The sequence below is a fragment of the Euleptes europaea genome, chromosome 8 (assembly GCF_029931775.1).
Source record: "Euleptes europaea isolate rEulEur1 chromosome 8, rEulEur1.hap1, whole genome shotgun sequence".
NCBI classification, from domain to species: Eukaryota; Metazoa; Chordata; class Lepidosauria; order Squamata; family Sphaerodactylidae; genus Euleptes; species Euleptes europaea.
Genome location: NC_079319.1, coordinates 13717605 through 13735795, shown reverse-complemented (window position 1 = coordinate 13735795; position 18191 = coordinate 13717605). Strand labels below are relative to the sequence as shown.

The 18191-nt window shown below is 44.5% G+C and overlaps 1 protein-coding gene across 1 annotated transcript; it reads right to left on the bottom strand.

Annotated features, from left to right (window-relative positions):
* Positions 1 to 1050: 1050 nt before the first annotated feature.
* TATDN1 (TatD DNase domain containing 1) lies at positions 1051 to 17688 on the bottom strand. Its single transcript, XM_056854798.1, has 12 exons — positions 17639 to 17688; positions 14450 to 14515; positions 12080 to 12129; positions 11723 to 11786; positions 11018 to 11161; positions 10892 to 10934; positions 8231 to 8316; positions 8089 to 8129; positions 6900 to 6976; positions 4711 to 4781; positions 3119 to 3245; positions 1051 to 1203 (listed from the first exon to the last, which is right to left on the bottom strand). The coding sequence occupies exons 1-12, from the start codon at positions 17658 to 17660 to the stop codon at positions 1101 to 1103; spliced, it is 894 nt and encodes a 297-aa protein (XP_056710776.1). The 5' UTR covers positions 17661 to 17688; the 3' UTR covers positions 1051 to 1100.
* Between the last annotated feature and the right edge of the window lie 503 nt (positions 17689 to 18191).

The following is an 18191-nucleotide window of genomic DNA, read 5'->3' as shown; positions in this document are numbered from 1 at the left end:
ATTCTCCGTGCATCAAACCTGGTGGTTTAAAATGTCCTGTACTGGACACTGCAGGTGTGTGTTAATAGTGACATTCAACAATGGAATAAAAGTTTCACTTCATCATTGTGTATCTAAGCACAAGAACAGTATCTCAAAATGTTGAATCTGTGAATGGGTTGTCAATTTACTGTGATGTGCTACTGTAAATATACCTCTGATTACTGCTGGTCTCTTTTGTGACCTCGGTACATTTTATGTACATTATTGTACATGGAATAAAAATGTTTTTGCTTATTTTTAAAAAAAAGCGGAACAAAACACTTCTTAATTGGTAGTGCAATTACAGTGTGTAAAGCGTGTCAAGAAGTTCCTGTAGATGGGTTAATTTTAAGGTGGTTTAAGATACCCGGATTCCTTTTCGGGGTTTCAAAAAGGTACCATATAGAGCAAATAAAAACAAACTAAACATCTCATTTAAACCTTACCAAAGCATCATTCATGTCTTGACAAAAAAAATTAAGTTTTGGGTTAGAGAGGCAGCGTTGTGTAGTGGTTAAGAGCGGTGGACTTTGATCTGGGGAACCAAGTTTGATTCCCCACTCCTACACATGAAGCCAGCTGGGTGACTTTGGGCTAGTCACAGCTCTCTCAGCCCCACCTACCTCACAAGGTGTCTGTTGTGGGAAGGGGAGGGGAAGGCGATTGTAAGCTGGTTTGATTCTTCCTTAAGTGGTAGAGAAAGTCGGCGTATAAAAACCAACTCTTCTTCTTTTGATATCAACAGTTATGTATGCAGCTTAGTATTTGTGGAGGAGACAAACATGGAGATAAACCGTCGTCCCCCCCACTGTACATGTGGCATGTCTTATACCATCTTCATTTTCATTCTGAGTGAGGAAAATCTGTGTTTTGAGTTAACAGGTTAGCAATATCAGTATTTACTTCACCCTGAGAGTGATAAGCCATTGAAACTTAATTGTCATTCTAAAGCTGACTGTAGAAAGGATGACCATTTAAAAAGCTTTTCAGATGTTTTATATATTATACTCCAGCACATTTCTAGGGAAACTTTATTTTATGTAACAGAATTAGCAGGCTTTATAACAATAGATACAACTTTACATATCTGGAAAGAAGATTTTAATACTGTTGTTGTACATCGTATTGGCCAGTTCAAGTGGATCTTCTTCCCGTACTGCTGCTATTATTTCCAGTATTTGGCTAGAAAAGGAAACTCTTATTAGAGTACAGCTTAAAGAAGATACTAATAGCACTTCATTGCTTATGCTCATAAATAATACTTTTGATGAAGGTTATTAAATTCGTCACTCTGATAAGACTGCAGAAATTCCCAGCGTGCACTGCAATACGAATGGGCAGTCAGATCTTGGTCTCCCCTGTACAGTGCCGAAGGGGGTCAAGTGGGGGTATTGGTATTCTGTCTACGTCAGCCTTTTGTGAAGGCAGTGTAAGTGCAGATCCTAGTGGGGGTAGGCCAGGGCATCTGTTGCTAGCTCAGGGTGTCTACCGATGCACTCCTAAGCAGTTAAACCATTCTAAGTCTACTGAAGTCAGTGGGCTTAGAAGGATATTATTTGATGTAAGATTACACTGTAGCCGATATTCCCATCATGTTGGTCTGCTTTCATTTGATCAGTGAATATTTTATTCGGTTTGTGAAATGAAGCTATTTGCCAAATTACATTTCAGTGAAGCCATCTCGAACACACACAACTCACGTTTTTCCAGTAACTAGACAGATGGAAAGTTTTATTAGAACTCTCGAAATGAGGTATTTTAGTATTTGAGGCTTTCTAGTTTGTGGAATAATTTGCTTCAGTATTAGCCATACCAATGTTTGTGTCTTTATTGAATTATTTTAAAAATTTAAATGTTGATTTTAATTGTTTAGATCAGGGGTGTTGAACTCAACTGTTACGAGGGCCGGATATGACATAAATGTCACTTGGTCAGGCCGGGCCATACCTCGTCAGCCCTGACAGAGAGGGGTGGCTGCCTCAGCTCGCGGGCCAGATAAGAGCTCTCAAGGGGGCGGATTCAGCCCTCGGGCCTTACGTTTGACAACCCTGGTTTAGATGTTTTAATGTTTTTGTTCGTGCTGCCTTGGGGACCCTACTCGAGTGGAAAGGCAGCATAAAAATGTTTTAAGTAAATAAATATAACCAGCAGAAGTGGTATTTATTTATAAATAGCAACCATCGTATGCTTAATACTGAAGCAAAATATTCCACAAACTAGAAGGCTCCTTGGAAATGAAATAAAGCAAGAAGGTATTATGATTTAGATAACTGGAAAGTGACTGATGGAATTCCTATTTTCCCCCCCTTACCGACACAGATAAGCAGGTGTGTGGGGGCTTAATTATTTTCCATGACAGCCCCACGAAGCAAACGAGATCAGAAAGTCTCCTCCCCTTTACGCCCTCAGCACACCACTGCTGTTAAACAAGTGTGGAGCAGCAGCAACAGAATACCTCTTGTTACAGCTGTGATCAAGCTGGAAACTTTAAGCAGAGCTGCAAAATGGCCCCCCTCCATTGGCACACTTGTGTTGGGTGGCTTGGATGAAAGAGTTCAAATCCCCCCAACTTCCATGTGAACCTGATGGAATGCAGGGTTCCACAGGCAGCTGATCTGCTTCCCCTTTCACAGAACAGCAGTTTGTCAGGCCTGCTCTCGTCCTCAGTTGCAGAACTCTGTTCAAAGAGGGCAGTATACCTCTTTCCTGATGCTGAATGAATAATGGCTGGTGGTAGTGGTATTGTCTTTAAGGCCTGCTTGTAAGCTTCCTAGAGGCTTCTGGTTGGCCACTGCTAGAAATGCAATACTGTATTAGTTTGCTCACAGGTAATTTGTAGGCTCTTCTCTAACAGAGAGCCCTATCCAATATGAAGAGATCAGAAAACAAATTTGAGAATGGGAGTTCTGCCAAGGCTCAGGCACACCAGTCTTGCCAATTTTCTGCTAAAGTGACACATTTTATATGGCACGTCACTTTCCAGCCCTCCAAAGCAGATGAAGTTAGATGTGACCAACTCATCCCACCATTCTCAATGGGACTTAGTTGTGTCTCACTTGAGTTTGGGGCCTCAAAATAAATTAAACAATTTACTTACATTATATGACATGGTTCATTTCTGTCCTTTAGGCAGTGTCCCGGTTCCCATTTTTTTTTGGTAGGGAATGTGGTCTTCACATATTTTGAGCCAGCATGGGTATTCTTCACTCCACACCAAGGAGCATCTAGTTTGATTTAAGGAACACTTAAATGTAAACAACTTTCTGGCAGTTTGATAAATGATTGCACTGCTGTCAAAACTACCACACAGCCCTTCCTTTAAAAGTTATCTCAAATATTTTTTTAACATGGATAAGCTGAATGAAGTTGCTTATAAAGCCAATTCCAGCTAGGTGCAGGAAGTCCTATCACGACCATTGTCCCCAGAGATGCTAGTACAATGGAGAGTTGCAGGGGACTGCACACCCTGTTACATTAGAAGACATGACTTTAGTGACATTACAGGTTGGACCCAGACTAAATTTTCTGCTAGGAGAAGGGGTGGGGAATTTCCACTGACTCCCCATTCCTGCTGCTGGCCCCCATGCTGTTCCTGAGGGTCCCCTGTGCCCCAAGAGCAGCATTTTGGAGAGACCAGGGGGCTGCAGGAGGAGGCGGGAGGCGGGAATGTTCTCTACCACTGACAGAAGTGCCTTGCAAGAGCAGAAAATTCAGTCTGGAGCCAACTTACTTAAAAAAAACTAACAAGTTTTTCTGCTCTGAAACGGCAAATTGCTCACCCCCCAGGGGGCATTTAAGATCAGGAAAACAGCAAGGAGGGGCAGGAGCCTCGTCTTCCCCACACGCCTTGTGCTGAACGAGGTGCCCTGTAGTCTTTTTTTTTTTCAATGAAAGAATCCTGGGGCCCTTGGGCTCATTTAAAAACATCACATGAAGTTGCCTTATACTGAACCACACCCTTGGTCCATCCAAGTCAGCATTGTCTACTCAGACCAGCAGCGGGTCTCAGGCAGAGGTCTTTCACATCACCTAATTGCCTAGTCCCTTTAACTGGAAATGCCGGGGATTGAACCTGGCCAAGCACAAGCTCTACTACTGAGCCATGCCCTCTCCCCATCTTTCGGCCAAAGGACAGTATCCTATGTCAGTGTGATTTCAAAGGGTTGGATCCAGTGGGAAAGTTCACAGAACTTTCTGCTGATGGGAGGTGGGGACATCTGCTGTGATTCTCTGCTGAATCTCACCCAAAGCGATTCATTCACAAGCATAAAGGGCCATAACATCAAAATCTTCAAATTTGAAACTAAAAATTTGTAAGGTTCTGACTACTATATGTGCCCAGAAAAAAATAAAGCAGTTCCACCAAAACTAATATAATTTTAGCTCCTTTTCCCAGGCGTGCTCACAAGCGCTGGACAGGAGGGTGTGCTCTCTGCAAGCATGGGGTGGCCAGACAGAGAGAAGCAGCATTTAAATACAGACTTTCCAGGGAAGTTTCCTTATTATGCTGCTCACAAATTGGAGATCCTGATTTTAAAAGGTATTATTTCTCATTTTGTATGCCTTTTCTCTGTTACGCTACCCCCAAAGTTACAACCAAAATTCATCCCTGTTCTGTAGTCATTCTGAAAGGGGCACCACTGAAAAAAATTAAATTGCCAATAAATCTTGATTAAAATGGTCACGTACCTGTTTCTATCATTAATCTTTCATTTGGAATTGACCTCACTGTTTCTAAGTTGGCTTCTGTTTTCAGCGAACTGGAAAGAAAGTTTTGAAACGTTATTTGGAAATATGGAGATAGCTGTAGTTTGTCAGAGTTGCCTAGTTTCACAGAGTAGACTCTCAAAATTCAAGGAATGGTTCCGTTGCTTCCACACAACATGGGCCCAAACAGGCAAAGATGTTCCGCGAGCCCTAAACCATTCACTTTAAGTCCTGATGCTTTCAGTGAAATGTGCAACCCAATCCTAGATATGATTACTCAGACACGTCCAATAGAATTTAGTGGGCTTACTCCCAAGTAAGTGCAGAGGATTCCAACCTTGGTTTCACTGGGCAGTGCCAAGCCCAACAGAGGCTGAAACTAGACTTCCTGTGCGGCTCATATAAATTTACCCAAATGTTTTTTAATAAAACCAACCAAACAAAAAGCAGCTTTGTGATGCCAAGAGATAATGCCACATGACTATGACTGCAGTGCCCCCTCCTGAGGCAGCAAGAGTGGGGAAGAAGGGAGGGAGAGGATGGGTCCCCAGCGAACCAGCCTTTCAATCTTGAAAGCCATTATTTTCTGTGGAAAAACATGGCTTCTGAATGCCAGAGTCCAGGTCTACCATCAGTCATTTAGAGCACTCTCTACCTGTCCAGTGGCTCATCTACCCTTTAAACTTGAAACAGCCATTATTTTCAATGGGAGGCCAGGCCTACTCCCATTGCAACTAATAACCCTTTAAAGTTTAAAGGGCAGATGTGCTGCAAACCAGCTGCGAACAGTGAAAGGCTTTCTGACCCAGTTTGATATTTCCAATATTTTTTTCTTTATTTTGCCATCAAGTCACAGCTGACTCCTTAGGGTTTTCAAGGCAAGAGACGTTCGGAGGTGGTTTGCTGTTGCCTGCCTCCTTGTCATGACCCTGATATTCCTCGGAGGTCTCCCATCCAAATACTAGCCAGGGTCAAGGCTGAAAATGCGTGACTGGCCCAAGGTCGCCCATCAAGCTTCCATGGCAGGAGTGGGGATTTGAGCCTGGGTTTCAATATTTACTGGGAGAAAAATATTCAGAATCAGGAAGCCTTTCACAGTATCTGATATTGCTGAGCGGATCCAGGAAATATTGAACAGTGTATGGTGCCGGTAATATCAGGCTGCACACCCCTAATGGCCACTAGCATAGATGGCTTTAAAAGGGGCCTGGACAAGTTCATGGAAGCTAGGCCCATTGATGGCTATAAGACACTAAGACTAAATGGGACCTCCATGTTTGGAAGAGGTCTATCTCTTGATGCCAGCTGCTGCAGGAATTAGCAACGGGAAACTTTGGTTTCTGCCCCTGCAGTGATGGTCAGCCACCGTGGCAAGCAGGATGTTGGACCTGATGGTCCTGTTTCATGAGCCTCTTCATGTGAATTTGCAGAATTCCCTTTTAAAGCTATCTAAGCTTCTGGCCGTTATGACACCCTGTAGCAGCCAGTTCCACAAGTTAATTATGCCTTCCTATCAAGGAGTGCATGATAATATGAAGCACTCTGAACATTCTGAAGTATACTGGTTTCCAGTATTCAACAGACTGTAGCACATCAAAACATTTACAACGCACCTATATGATTTGTAATCTACCAAACCCAAAGCAAACCACTAGCCGTTTATGGTGGGGAGACACCATTAATCTATCTCGGCTGCCCACCTGAGACTGCAAAGACGGAGTGTGCATCAAGCACCCACCAGGCCACCCACCAAACTGCTGGTGGAATCTGTTCGGCTTTGCATTCAATTTGTTCAGGCATCCATCTCAATTTAAAACAAGTCTTTATAAACCAGCCATTAGACAAGACTTAAAGGTAAAGGTAGTCCCCTGTGCAAGCACCAGGTCAATACTGACCCATGGGGTGATGTCACATCCCGACATACTAGGCAGACTATGTTTTATGGGGTGGTTTGCCATTGCCTTCCAGAGTCATCTTCCCTTTACCCATAGCAAGCTGGGTACTTATTTAACTGACCACAGAAGGATGGAAGGCTGAACCAACCTTGAGCTGGCTACCTGAAACCAACGTCCGTTGCGATCGAACTCAGGTCGTGAGCAGAGCTTGGACTGCAGTACTGCAGCTTACCACTCTGCACCACGGGGGCTTTTCTAGACAAAACTTAGACTTACCAACCATTTATTCCTATGTAGAGATCCAAATCGATTATAGCTGCCGCTGCTTCTTTAGTGCCATCGAAAGAATGCACCTGTGAAAGAGGCCGATATGCACTGACGGTCATAGGCAGAAAGAATTCAAGTTCCTCAGTCTAATCTGGCCCCTCTCCCACATGCAACGCAGGCCACAAACCTGCAAGGCACTTTTATCAGCATAAATGGTCAAGCGGGGGAGGGGGGGCTCTCTCGATAGAAGCCAATCCAGATGCTACACTGCAGGCTTTTTTGCTCACTGATCTACAGTTTAGTTGATTCAAAGTACCTGAATTAATCAGCAGGAGATAACAGGGCAACTTTCTGTTTCAGGAGCACACTTAGGCAGCCCTTCGCTATCACTATGTCACAAAAGAAGTATGGAAACAGGTGTATGGTTTGGGTTGGGTGGTGGAAAATGCCATCAAGTTACAGCGAATGTATGGCAATCTCATAGGGTTTTCAAGGCAAGAGACATTCAGAGGTGGTTTGCCATTGCCTTCCTCTGTGCGGTGACCCTGGACTTCCTTGGTGGTCTCATGTCCAAGTACTAACCACAGCCGGACATGATCATATCACATGAACACATGAAGCTGCCTTATACTGAATCAGACCCTTGGTCCATTAAAGTCAGTATTGTCTACTCAGACTGGCAGCGGTTCTCCAGGGTCTCAGGCAGAGGCCTTTCACATCACCTACTTGCCTAGTCCCTTTAACTAGAGATGCCGGGGATCGAACCTGGGACCTTCTGCATGCCAAGCAGAGGCTCTACCACTGAGCCACGGCCCCTCCCCCATATGTTTGGCTTATGAGATCTGATGAGACTGGGCTGAGCAAGGCCATCCAGGTCAGGGTGGTATTGGGTTTATATTCTTAAATTTGACTCCTTTGCTTTTCAAACCTTTAGGCTGACTACAGGGATAAGAACTCTAGAGGACTGGGAGAGGAAGGCCAAAATACAGAGAGTGGAAGCAGCACTTCTAAGCAGGCCAAGAAAAATCTGCCGATGTCAGATGCAGACTGCAGATTTCTCCAGCCTGTGGTCTGGCAAATAATTTGGATGAAGAAGTGTGAAAGAGGCCCCCAAAACTGATTTGTCTGCAATGTGTTGGCACCGGCAAAACACCATAGCCACAAAAAGGTTGGCATTCAAGTCACTGTTTGCACTCACCACTCCTCCGACACACCTCTCTCTGTTTCGCCTCATTATATCTGTGCCAAAAGAGCATAATTGGAGATCAGAATCCTGGAGATTTCAATTTTTTTAAAAAAAAATTTCCTTGAGTGCTTGGCATTTTCTAAAAACAACCCACCTAAGAATTCTGGATGCGCGTTTCTGCAGTGCAGGAACATCGGTAGCTTTGTTTGCTCTGACAGATCAAACTGTTTTTCGAAATATCTGGGAGGAAATAAATAAGTTTGACAGAACATCGGGAGCAGTGCCACAAAGTGTTGGGAAAGAATGGAATGGGTATTAAGAGACCGACTGGAAAGACGGTCTTGCAAAACTGAAGCGTTCTTGACCGCTTTGTTAGGTCTTTTATAAATATTAACTGGGGGGTAACACACACATGGGGAAAAGGCCATTTACTTGTCATATGACAACCAACCTACCCACGCACCACTTTTTAATTCTGCCCATTCCTATAAGGAACTCCGAATGGCATACATTGTTCCCACCTCCCCCTTTTACCCTCATAATAGCCCTGTGAGGCAGGTTGGGCTGAGAGCGAGACAGAGACTGGCCCAAGATCACCCAGTGCATCTCATGGCTGAGTGGGATTTGACCCCGGGTCTTCTCAGTCCTGGTCCAATATTCCAACCAGGACTCCATACAAACTCCCTTAAAGGCTGCAGGACCACACTGTGATGTGTAAATGACAGGCTGAACATTAGAGAATCATGGTTTACCTTGCAGCTGTGAAATGAGTCCTAGCTAACCAACTGTGCGACCATAACTGATGTTGATTCTCTCCCTATGCAGAAGAGCATAAGTATCATGCACGTGACTCTCAGTTTGTTTTACGATCAATCTGCCACCAAATGATGCAAATGCTTCATTGGTGGATAAATTCATGAATGATTTGAGCCATTGAAGCTAAATGAAGCTTCCACATGCAAAGGAATTACATTTCCTCTCGATTACCGGATGCTGGGGACCAAGACCAGACAACTGAAAAAAATACCACTATGCAAACATGAAACTGGTTCTCGTAGGTTATCCGGGCTGTGTAACCGTGGTCTTGGTATTTATAAATTTTTTTAAATAAATATATATATAATATATATAAATATATTTTTTATAAATACCAAGACCACGGTTACACAGCCCGGATAACCTACGAGAACCAATGAACTCTGACCGTGAAAGCCTTCGACAATAAACATGAAACTGTTTTATATGTATTCATTAATGGTGTATCGTTCTATTCATGAACATTTATACAGAAATTGTAACAGAAATCATGAACTTGCATACAAATACAAGACTTCCTTACAAGTCTTAATGATTCTTATTCCTGTTCTCTATATAAAGCAAAGTTCATATCATAAGTTTACTCTTCCTAAGGAAGCAGCTAAGATTCACCAGTGAAATTTAAAGCGACAGACTTCTGAAGAAGCAACAGTGAAACAAGGAAAAATCGCAAAACCTTGTCATTTGATTAATGTTATTTGTATGCAAGTTCATGATTTATGTATAAAAGTTCATGAATGGAATGGTATACCATTAATGAATACATATAAAACAGTTTCATGTTTGCATAGTGGTATTTTTTTCAGTTGTTTAGTCCTAGGTACCACTCCTCTCTATATATTGGTTGGGGACCAAGACCAGGGCACAGATGTCATCTTTGTGCCCCACTTTTGGATATGCAGAGGCATTAATTTGTCTGCCATTGAAAACAATACTAGGCTGGACCAATGTTGGTTTAATCCAGCAAGGCAATCCCCATCTTATCCTCATGATAGCACTCCCTACACAATGAAAGCCACTGACTTTGGGTAGCAGGAACAGCCTTTCACCTGACGCTCCTTGCTTTTCAGCACCGTTCCATTTCACTCAGTAGCTTTCTTCGGTCATCCTGTCCCCGAGTAAACATGCCAATTTTAGTTCTTTATTTAAAGGACTTCTATCCCACTTTCCCAACACAATTCTTCTAAGCAGCTAACAAAAAGCGATCACGAATAACAAGTTTTTTAACAAAACTGCTGCTGGCTCGCAACAGGAGTCATTAGCAAATGATAATTTCACCCTGGTCAATGATAACACGATGTGCAGAACTATCACAACAAAGGAATCAACCAAACGCGCACTGAAATTGAAGGCCTGTGCCTGCCACCAGAATAACAAGCAAGGTGCCAGGAGAGGATGTTCCCACCAGGAGAGGAGGTTTCCAAGATATGGCACTAGAATTTAAAAGGACCTCTCCTGCTCACCATCCATCTCATTTCAGAAGGCGGTGAGACCCAGAAAAGGACACCAAAAAAGGACCTGCACTGTCCTAGTAACATCCCATTTTGGAGGAACCAGTGAAATCACCAACAAGGCTGATACTGAATTGTGGTAAGGGATGGTTTTATTTCCTTAATCAGTGGGGTGTGAAATCCTAAACTCCGGTTTGTCACCAAGCTTGTATTTGCTAGTCAAGTGGCCCCGAGCTCTAGTTTGAGCCGCCATGTTTTATACCACCACCATCTGTAAAAGCATGTACAGAAATATCTGGAGCAAGGGGGTGGCACCCATTGCAAGCAAAGAAGGAAGGCAGCAAAGTGATAAGGGGTGGGTGGGAAACAAAGAAGCTCAGGGGGCCAGTTGGAAAGGTTTAACTTCCTTTATGGAAAAGCAGGAAGCTGCTGCTGGGACATCTTTATTTTTGCTACTCCTTGGCCTCTTATGGCAACACTGAGAAAATCCTAACTGATGTAAAAAGAAATCTTACTAATCTTTTGTACCATTAGTAAATCTCTCTTACTTGAGCTGGGTGTCTTTAGGGCAGAATTCTAGTCTGTCAAAATCTATGAGAAGAAAGAGACAATGAATCGGCTTGTGAAACAACACGGGGGAAAGGGCGTTCCTGAGCTAGCGGGCAAATACTCACCCAGTCCGCACTCCCCAATGGCAATAACCTTCCCTTTATTTTTCTCAGCTAGACTTTGTAACTCTGCTAAGTACTGGTCAGGGTTACGCTGATCAAACTCTGCGCAGCGGGTAGGATGGCAGCCAACGGTACTGTAAAACACGTCTGAAAACAAACAATATGAGATCGTAATTGCTTCTTTAGTGCTATCAATCTACCGGGTACACTGGAATGTAATAAGCAAAAGAGCCCTTGGCCATGTCTGACAGTGGGAAGAGGCAAGGCTAACAGAAGACAAATGTCAACAACGTTTTAAGTATGGGTTGTGATCGTTCTAAATGTTAAATAAAGGTAAAGATCCCCTGTGCAAGCACTGGGTCATTCCTGACCCATGGGGTGACGTCACATCTCTATGTTTTCTAGGCAGACTTTGTTTACAGTGTGGTTTGCCAGTGCCTTCCCCAGTCATCTTCCTTTTATCCCCAGCAAGCCGGGTACTAATTTTACCGACCTCGGAAGGATGGAAGGCTGAGTCAACCTTGAGCCGACTACCTGAAACCGACTTCCGTCGGGATCGAACTCAGGTCATGAGCAGAGTTTGGACTGCAGTGCAGCAGCTTTACCACTCTGCGCCACTCTGCTTTTTTAATAAAGCATTAAAAAAATGTTAAATAGAGGGTAATAAAAACATTCCATGTAAATGATAGAATGTATGCGGACAAATACCATTTGTTTGTGCCAGCTGAAGTGCCTCTTTACTGTCTTGCAAACTTCCACCAGTAATGATGAACTAGAGTGAAGAAAACATATTTACCATAAGTGCCGGTTTCTGAATGCCAGGATTAATTAAAATCTGATGAAGAGAACTGTGACTCAAACCCCAAAATCCTTGTTGGTCTCTAAGGTGCAACCGGACTCAAATCTCCTGCCGACCAACACGGCTACCCTCTGAAACTAGGGATTAACAGTCCCTCAAAAACATATTTAGGGCCAGCAGACAGACCTCTAAGGTAAATGCTGAAACAGTTAAATTAAACACCTAAAAATGAGACCACAAAAGTAAAGTCTTTTAAAACAAATTACCTTTTTCAAACCAGTTTTGACTGCTCTGTCCACTACATCTAGGAAGTCATCTGCAAAAATAAAATAAAAATCCATACAGTTAAAGTCCATATTTAAAAACAGCACCACGATCTACACATGAACACATGAAGCTGCCTTATACTGAATCAGACCCTTGGTCCATCAAAGCATTGTCTGCTCAGACCGGCAGCGGCTCTCCAGGGTCTCAGGCAGAGGTCTATCACATCACCTACCTGCCTAGTCCCTTTGACTGGTGATGCCGGGGATCAAACCTGGGACCTTCTGCATGCCAAGCAGATGCTCTACCACTGAGTCACAGTCTCTTCCCTAATATGTCTCTGGGACCCCTATGCAGTAACCCCTGCAGTTCCTTTATTTTGCCTATAACTTCACACTAATAGAGCTGGTTCAGTGTACACATTACAGTGTTGACTAGGAAGGCCTGGGTGCAAATCCCCCAATCAGCCATGAAGCCAGCTGTGTGGCTTTGTGACAGTCACTCTCTGTCAGCCTAACCTACTTCACAAGGTTGTCATGGGGATTAAATGAAGGAGGTGGAGACCTATGTATGAAGCCTGGGGGGAAGGGCAAGATCAAAATGTGACAGATAGATGAAGAGCGACATAACATCTTCATTAATAAGCATGGATACCTCTGCAGCAAAGAAATTCCGCATCTATCTTCAGAGCACTCACACTGACCAGACCGATGAAAATAAATAAACTGCACAGATTTGAGAATCATGAAAAATCAGTTTTACCACGAATCAACCCAACTAATTACAATTTTTTGTAACCTGTCTAGGGCAGGACAGAAAGTCTCCTGGGGACCTGTAGTACTGCAGCCCCTAGCCAGCTGGGTGCATGGGTCCCATTCCCCCAAGCACACGTAGGACTCTCCAGTCAGTTCAGCTGGTCATTTATTCCTGCATACAGTCCTTCAGACATACAGTGCGAGGAAGTGGTTGCCAGCACCCTTCCTGCCTCACGGCTCTCCAGCTTTTCCTCCCCACACCCTGGCCTCTCCCTGCTGTTTTTAAGCCTTGCCTTAACCAGCACCCTGGCTTGGCTGACCTGCTGTCAGCTCACCAGCTCCACCTGGGGTTTGTTTTGCCTCGTCTGAACAGGCTGCTCAGAGCAGCAGGTGTACCCTTTTGTCTCAGAGCTTTCCCCATGAGGAGCGCTTCCTGGTAAATGTGTTCCCTTCTGGCCTGTCTGTGTCACACTGCCCTTCCTCTTGGTTCAAGGCGATATATGTAAGAGGCCACCTCCATGCTTATATAATAACAGCTGTTTTAGACTAGCCTAGGATGATCTCATAGCATTGCCATCTTTATATCAGGGTTTCAAGGGCATGCACTAAGGCATTTTTGATAGCTGCCCTTCAACAGTCAGGCTTAGAGGCTCGCCAAAGCTCAAGTCTGAGCATCCCTTTTGAAAACAATGTAATTTTTAAAAACATTTTGGGAGCCAAGGATAAGGGTAATCTGAGGATTTAATTTTTGTACCTACTTAACATTTATTACTGCATTGCTGCACACCTTGAGATGGCTGCGACTGTTCGGCACAAAGGGGCCCAGGCACAGTCTCACCTGATTCCCCTGCTCACAGCAGCTCCATCCCATGTTACCTTTAGACCATGCAGGTCCCCGGATTCCCCAGCAAGACTGTACTGGAGTATCCCGGAACCCACAGGGACAACAATGGACAGGAAGACAGAACTCAGGTGAGATCTCCTGCCAGTGCCAACAAAAAGGTACAAAACTCGAATACCCTTATGCTACAATGTAACCTAAATAAGAATAGACAGCATAAGTCAAGGAGGTGCAATATCTATCCATCTGTACCTAAATCATCAAATATATGACAATTACATGCATTCTTGGACACAGTAATGAACAACCATACATAAACAGAGTAATAAACAACCATACAACATATTCCATAGAAGTCTTTAGACTAACACATAGTATTTTCTTTATCTCTTGAAGGAGATGTGAGAAACAAATGCATCACAGGAAAAGGTGAGTAGAAATACAGTTGACCATATGTCTAAAAGCTTGTGTTTCTTTCTTATCTTTGCAGGTAACTCATACAGAAGACAATATCTTTCCCAAGGAGAACCTTCAAAGAAGAGAATTTGAATCGCGATTTGATCCACCAGGATGGAAACAACAGTTAAAAGGATATTATTTTGGAGAACTGAAAAAGCCTAGCTCATCTTGAGCAATGCGAAACGACTCTTGAATGAGGCTCACTTTTGCTGTTTATTCTTATTTAAGTGCCAGCAAATAAGCTGGTAGGCTCAACCCCTTGAGTGTTTGAGACAGAGTGGGCAACGACAACAATTTCATATATAATTGATATTTACCTTGATGCTTTTGAGTCCCTCTGTATACACCTCTGAACATAGGGTCCGTTAAGTTAACACCAATGTCTAAAGAAAAAGAACATACTTAGTAATTACAACAAGAGGCACCCCAGAAGTATGCAGAGGCACAAATGTGCTATCCAAACATCCGGCTTAGAACAACGTTCCATACCTTTGGAATGTCTATTACTCCCAGCAGCTTTGTATTGATTCATATTTATTCCCTGGATGTGTGTACCACTTTCATGTACAATATTCTGAGTGGTTTACAAAACAACATAATTACAGTTTAAAAATAGTAATCCAGATCAACAAGAGATGTAATACTACAATTATAAATGTAATAACACAGAGTATACCAACTAATGATAATAACAAAATGCCATCAAGTTGTAACCATGTTTCGACAACCCCTCATGGTTTTTTCAAGACAAGAACATAAGAAAAGCCATGCTGGATCAGACCAAGGTCCATCAAGTCCAGCAGTCTGTTCACACAGTGGCCAACCAGGTGCCTCTAGGAAGCCCACAAACAAGATGACTGCAGCAGCATTATCCTGCCTGTGTTTCACAGCAGCTAATATATTCGGCATGCTCCTCTGATCCTGGAGAGAATAGTTATGCATCATGACTAGTATCCATTTTACTAGTAGCCATGGATAGCCCTCTCCTCCATGAACATGTCCACTCCCCTCTTAAAGCCTTCCAAGTTGGCAGCCATCACCACATCCTGGGGCAGGGAGTTCCACAATTTAAGACAAGAGACAAACAGATATGGTTTGCCATTGCCTGTCTCTAAGTAGCAACTCTGGACTTCCTTGGTAGCCTCCCATCCAAGCATTAGCCACAGTCAATCCTGTTTAGCTTCTGGGCTAGTCAGACTGTTACCAAATAAGTATAACACAGATGCAACAGCAACATCACAATTACATTATCATTGAAGAACCATACACAGCATAGCAAAATTCTGGTCTAAAGTCACTAAGCCCCACCCCCAGCAGATATAAACATTTTACAAAAGGCTTGATCCAAAAAAGTTTTCAGTAGTGACCTCTGCTGTGAATGAGCCCACAGAAAAGGCCCTGCTCCTGACAGATACCAGATGCAGCATAGAAACATAGAGCTGGAAGGGACCACAAGGGGCATCTAGTCCAACCCCCTGCACAACGCAGGAAATTCACAGTTACTCCCCCGCCCCCAACTGCCCCAGCAACCCTTGATGTATGCCCAGAGGAAGGCAAAAAAAACCCCTCCATGATTCCTGGTCAATCTGGCCTGGAATAAAATTCCTTCCTGACCTGCAAGTGGCGATCAGCATTACCCTGGGCATGTAAGAAAGGGCAACAAGAGCCGAACACTGACTCATCCCTTCCTGCCTTCCCTCTCATGACCTGCCTACATTCACAGAATCAGCACTACTGTCAGATGACCATCTAGCCTCTGCTTAAAAACCTCCAACCACCTCCTGAACAGTGCCTCATTTGCAGATGTGAATTAGAGAGCAGGAATTACTGTGTAGGAGGGGGAGACCAAAGAAGCTGTATTGTCTAATAGAGGAGTGCTTAAGAAGCATTGCTCTTAATTACGTTGACTAGGGATAAGCACGTATGATGAAAGACCCTGACAGGCCAATCCTAAAAACACTTTCTGGGGAGAAAGTCCTCTTCAGTCGGATTGGGGAGGGGGCTGTGGCTCAATGGAAGAGCATCTGCTTGGCATGCAGAAGGTCCCAGGTTCGATCCCCACCATCTCCAGTTAAAGGGACTAAGCAAGGAGGTGATGTGACCTCAGCCTGAAACCCTGGAGAGCCGCTGCCAGTCTGAGTAGACAGTAATGACTTTGATGTACCAAGGGTCTAATTCAGTACAAGGTAGCATCATGTGGTTCTTGTAGGTTATCCGGGCTGTGTGACCGTGGTCTTGGTATTTTCTTTCCTGACGTTTCGCCAGCAGCTGTGGCAGGCATCTTCAGAGGAGTAACGCTGAAGGACAGTGTCTCTCAGCGTCAAGTGTGTAGGAAGAGTAATATATAGTCAGAAAGGGGTTGGGTTTGAGCTGAATCATTGCCTGCAAAAAGTATCAAAGGTAATGTGCTAATCATTGTCCTGTAAGTATCAAGATAATGTGCTAATGAGGGTGTGGTATGTTAATATGGAACCATTGTATCCTGAAGTGATCTGTTAATGTGTGAAATCCAAAGCTAATCTGCATGGCTATTGTGGACTGTCGTCTTTGTTAGTCTGGAGGTTTTCAGGACAGGAAGCCTACACACTTGACGCTGAGAGACGCTGTCCTTCAGCGTTACTCCTCTGAAGATGCCAGCCACAGCTGCTGTCAGGAAAGAAAATACCAAGACCACGGTTACACAGCCCGGATAACCTACAAGAACCAATGAACTCTGACCGTGAAAGCCTTCGACAGTAGCATCATGTGTTTGGGTGTTTATTCCGAGAAGACCTGCTGGGGATGGCACTGTGAGCGAAACGCTACCCACCCATCAGCACGCTGTATCTGAAGAAGCGAGCTGTGGCTCCCGAAAGCTCATACCCTGCCGGAAATCTTGTTAGTCTTTAAGGTGCTACTGGACCCTTGCTCTTTTCTACACACTATAAGCGGCAGGCTAGTCTGGGAATTAACAGGTACAGTCCGGAGAACACATGAAGCCGCCTTATGCTGAACCAGACCCTTTGGTCCTACGCTGACCAGCAGCGGCTCTCGAATTATGCAATATTTTCATTGGATGTTAACTGTTTTTAAATTTGGGGGGGGCGGGCACAACAGGGGAGGCTTTGGCCTCCACGCACTTCTTGAACACATGACCTTCTACTGAACCAGACCCTTGGTCCATCAAAGTCAGTATTGTCTACTCAGACCGGCAGCAGCTCTCCAGGGTCTCAGGCAGGGGTCTTCCACATTATCTACCTGCCTGGTCCCTTCAACTGGAGATGCTGGGGATTGAACCCAGGACCTTGTGCATGCCAAGCAGAGGCCCCACCACTGAGCCGCAGCCCCTACCCCTATCTCGTGATGGGCACATGAGAAATAACCCTCGGCCACCAAAGCAGAGCTCAGTCGGTGGCCTTCCGCCTCCCCCGAGGCGGGACCCGCCGGCCCCAGGTGCGCCCCTCAGGCTTCCACCTGCCCGCCTAGGCCCAAGGCTGCCTCCCGGTTGCCCAGGCAACGGCCCTCACCAATGAACTTGAAGCGGCTCATGACGGCGATGACCCTTCCGCGCGCGCCTCTCTCTCTCTCTCTCGCTCTCGCTCTACCCTGGACGGTAAAGAGGAGCAAAGGGGGGGGGGGAAAGCACCACGACACGCAACCGTCACATCCGGGTTCCATTGGACCACCTCCGTTGCCATCTGCGGGGCACAAGGCGACTGCGAGGGTGACTCGCTCTTCCTTGACGCTGGTCATGGGTCGGTAATGACCCGTGGCTTGCACACCTTTACCTTTAATAGGGCCTACCGAGGAATGTGGGGTACTCTTTGGGACAAAGACGGAAGCGTGAGGCAGCAGGCGGGGTCGAGGCAGAAACACGGTAGTTTTCCCATAAAAAGCCATCCTTTTTCATGGGATATTCTGATCGAATCCCTTATTTATGCTTTGTGTTAATTTTTATATTAGGCATTGACTTAATAATGTTGGATATGATACGTACAGGTTAATTAAAATAATGTTGGGCTTAGCTCCGTTAGCAAAAGTTTATACAATTCATTTTTAGATGGGAGAGGGGGAAGTCAT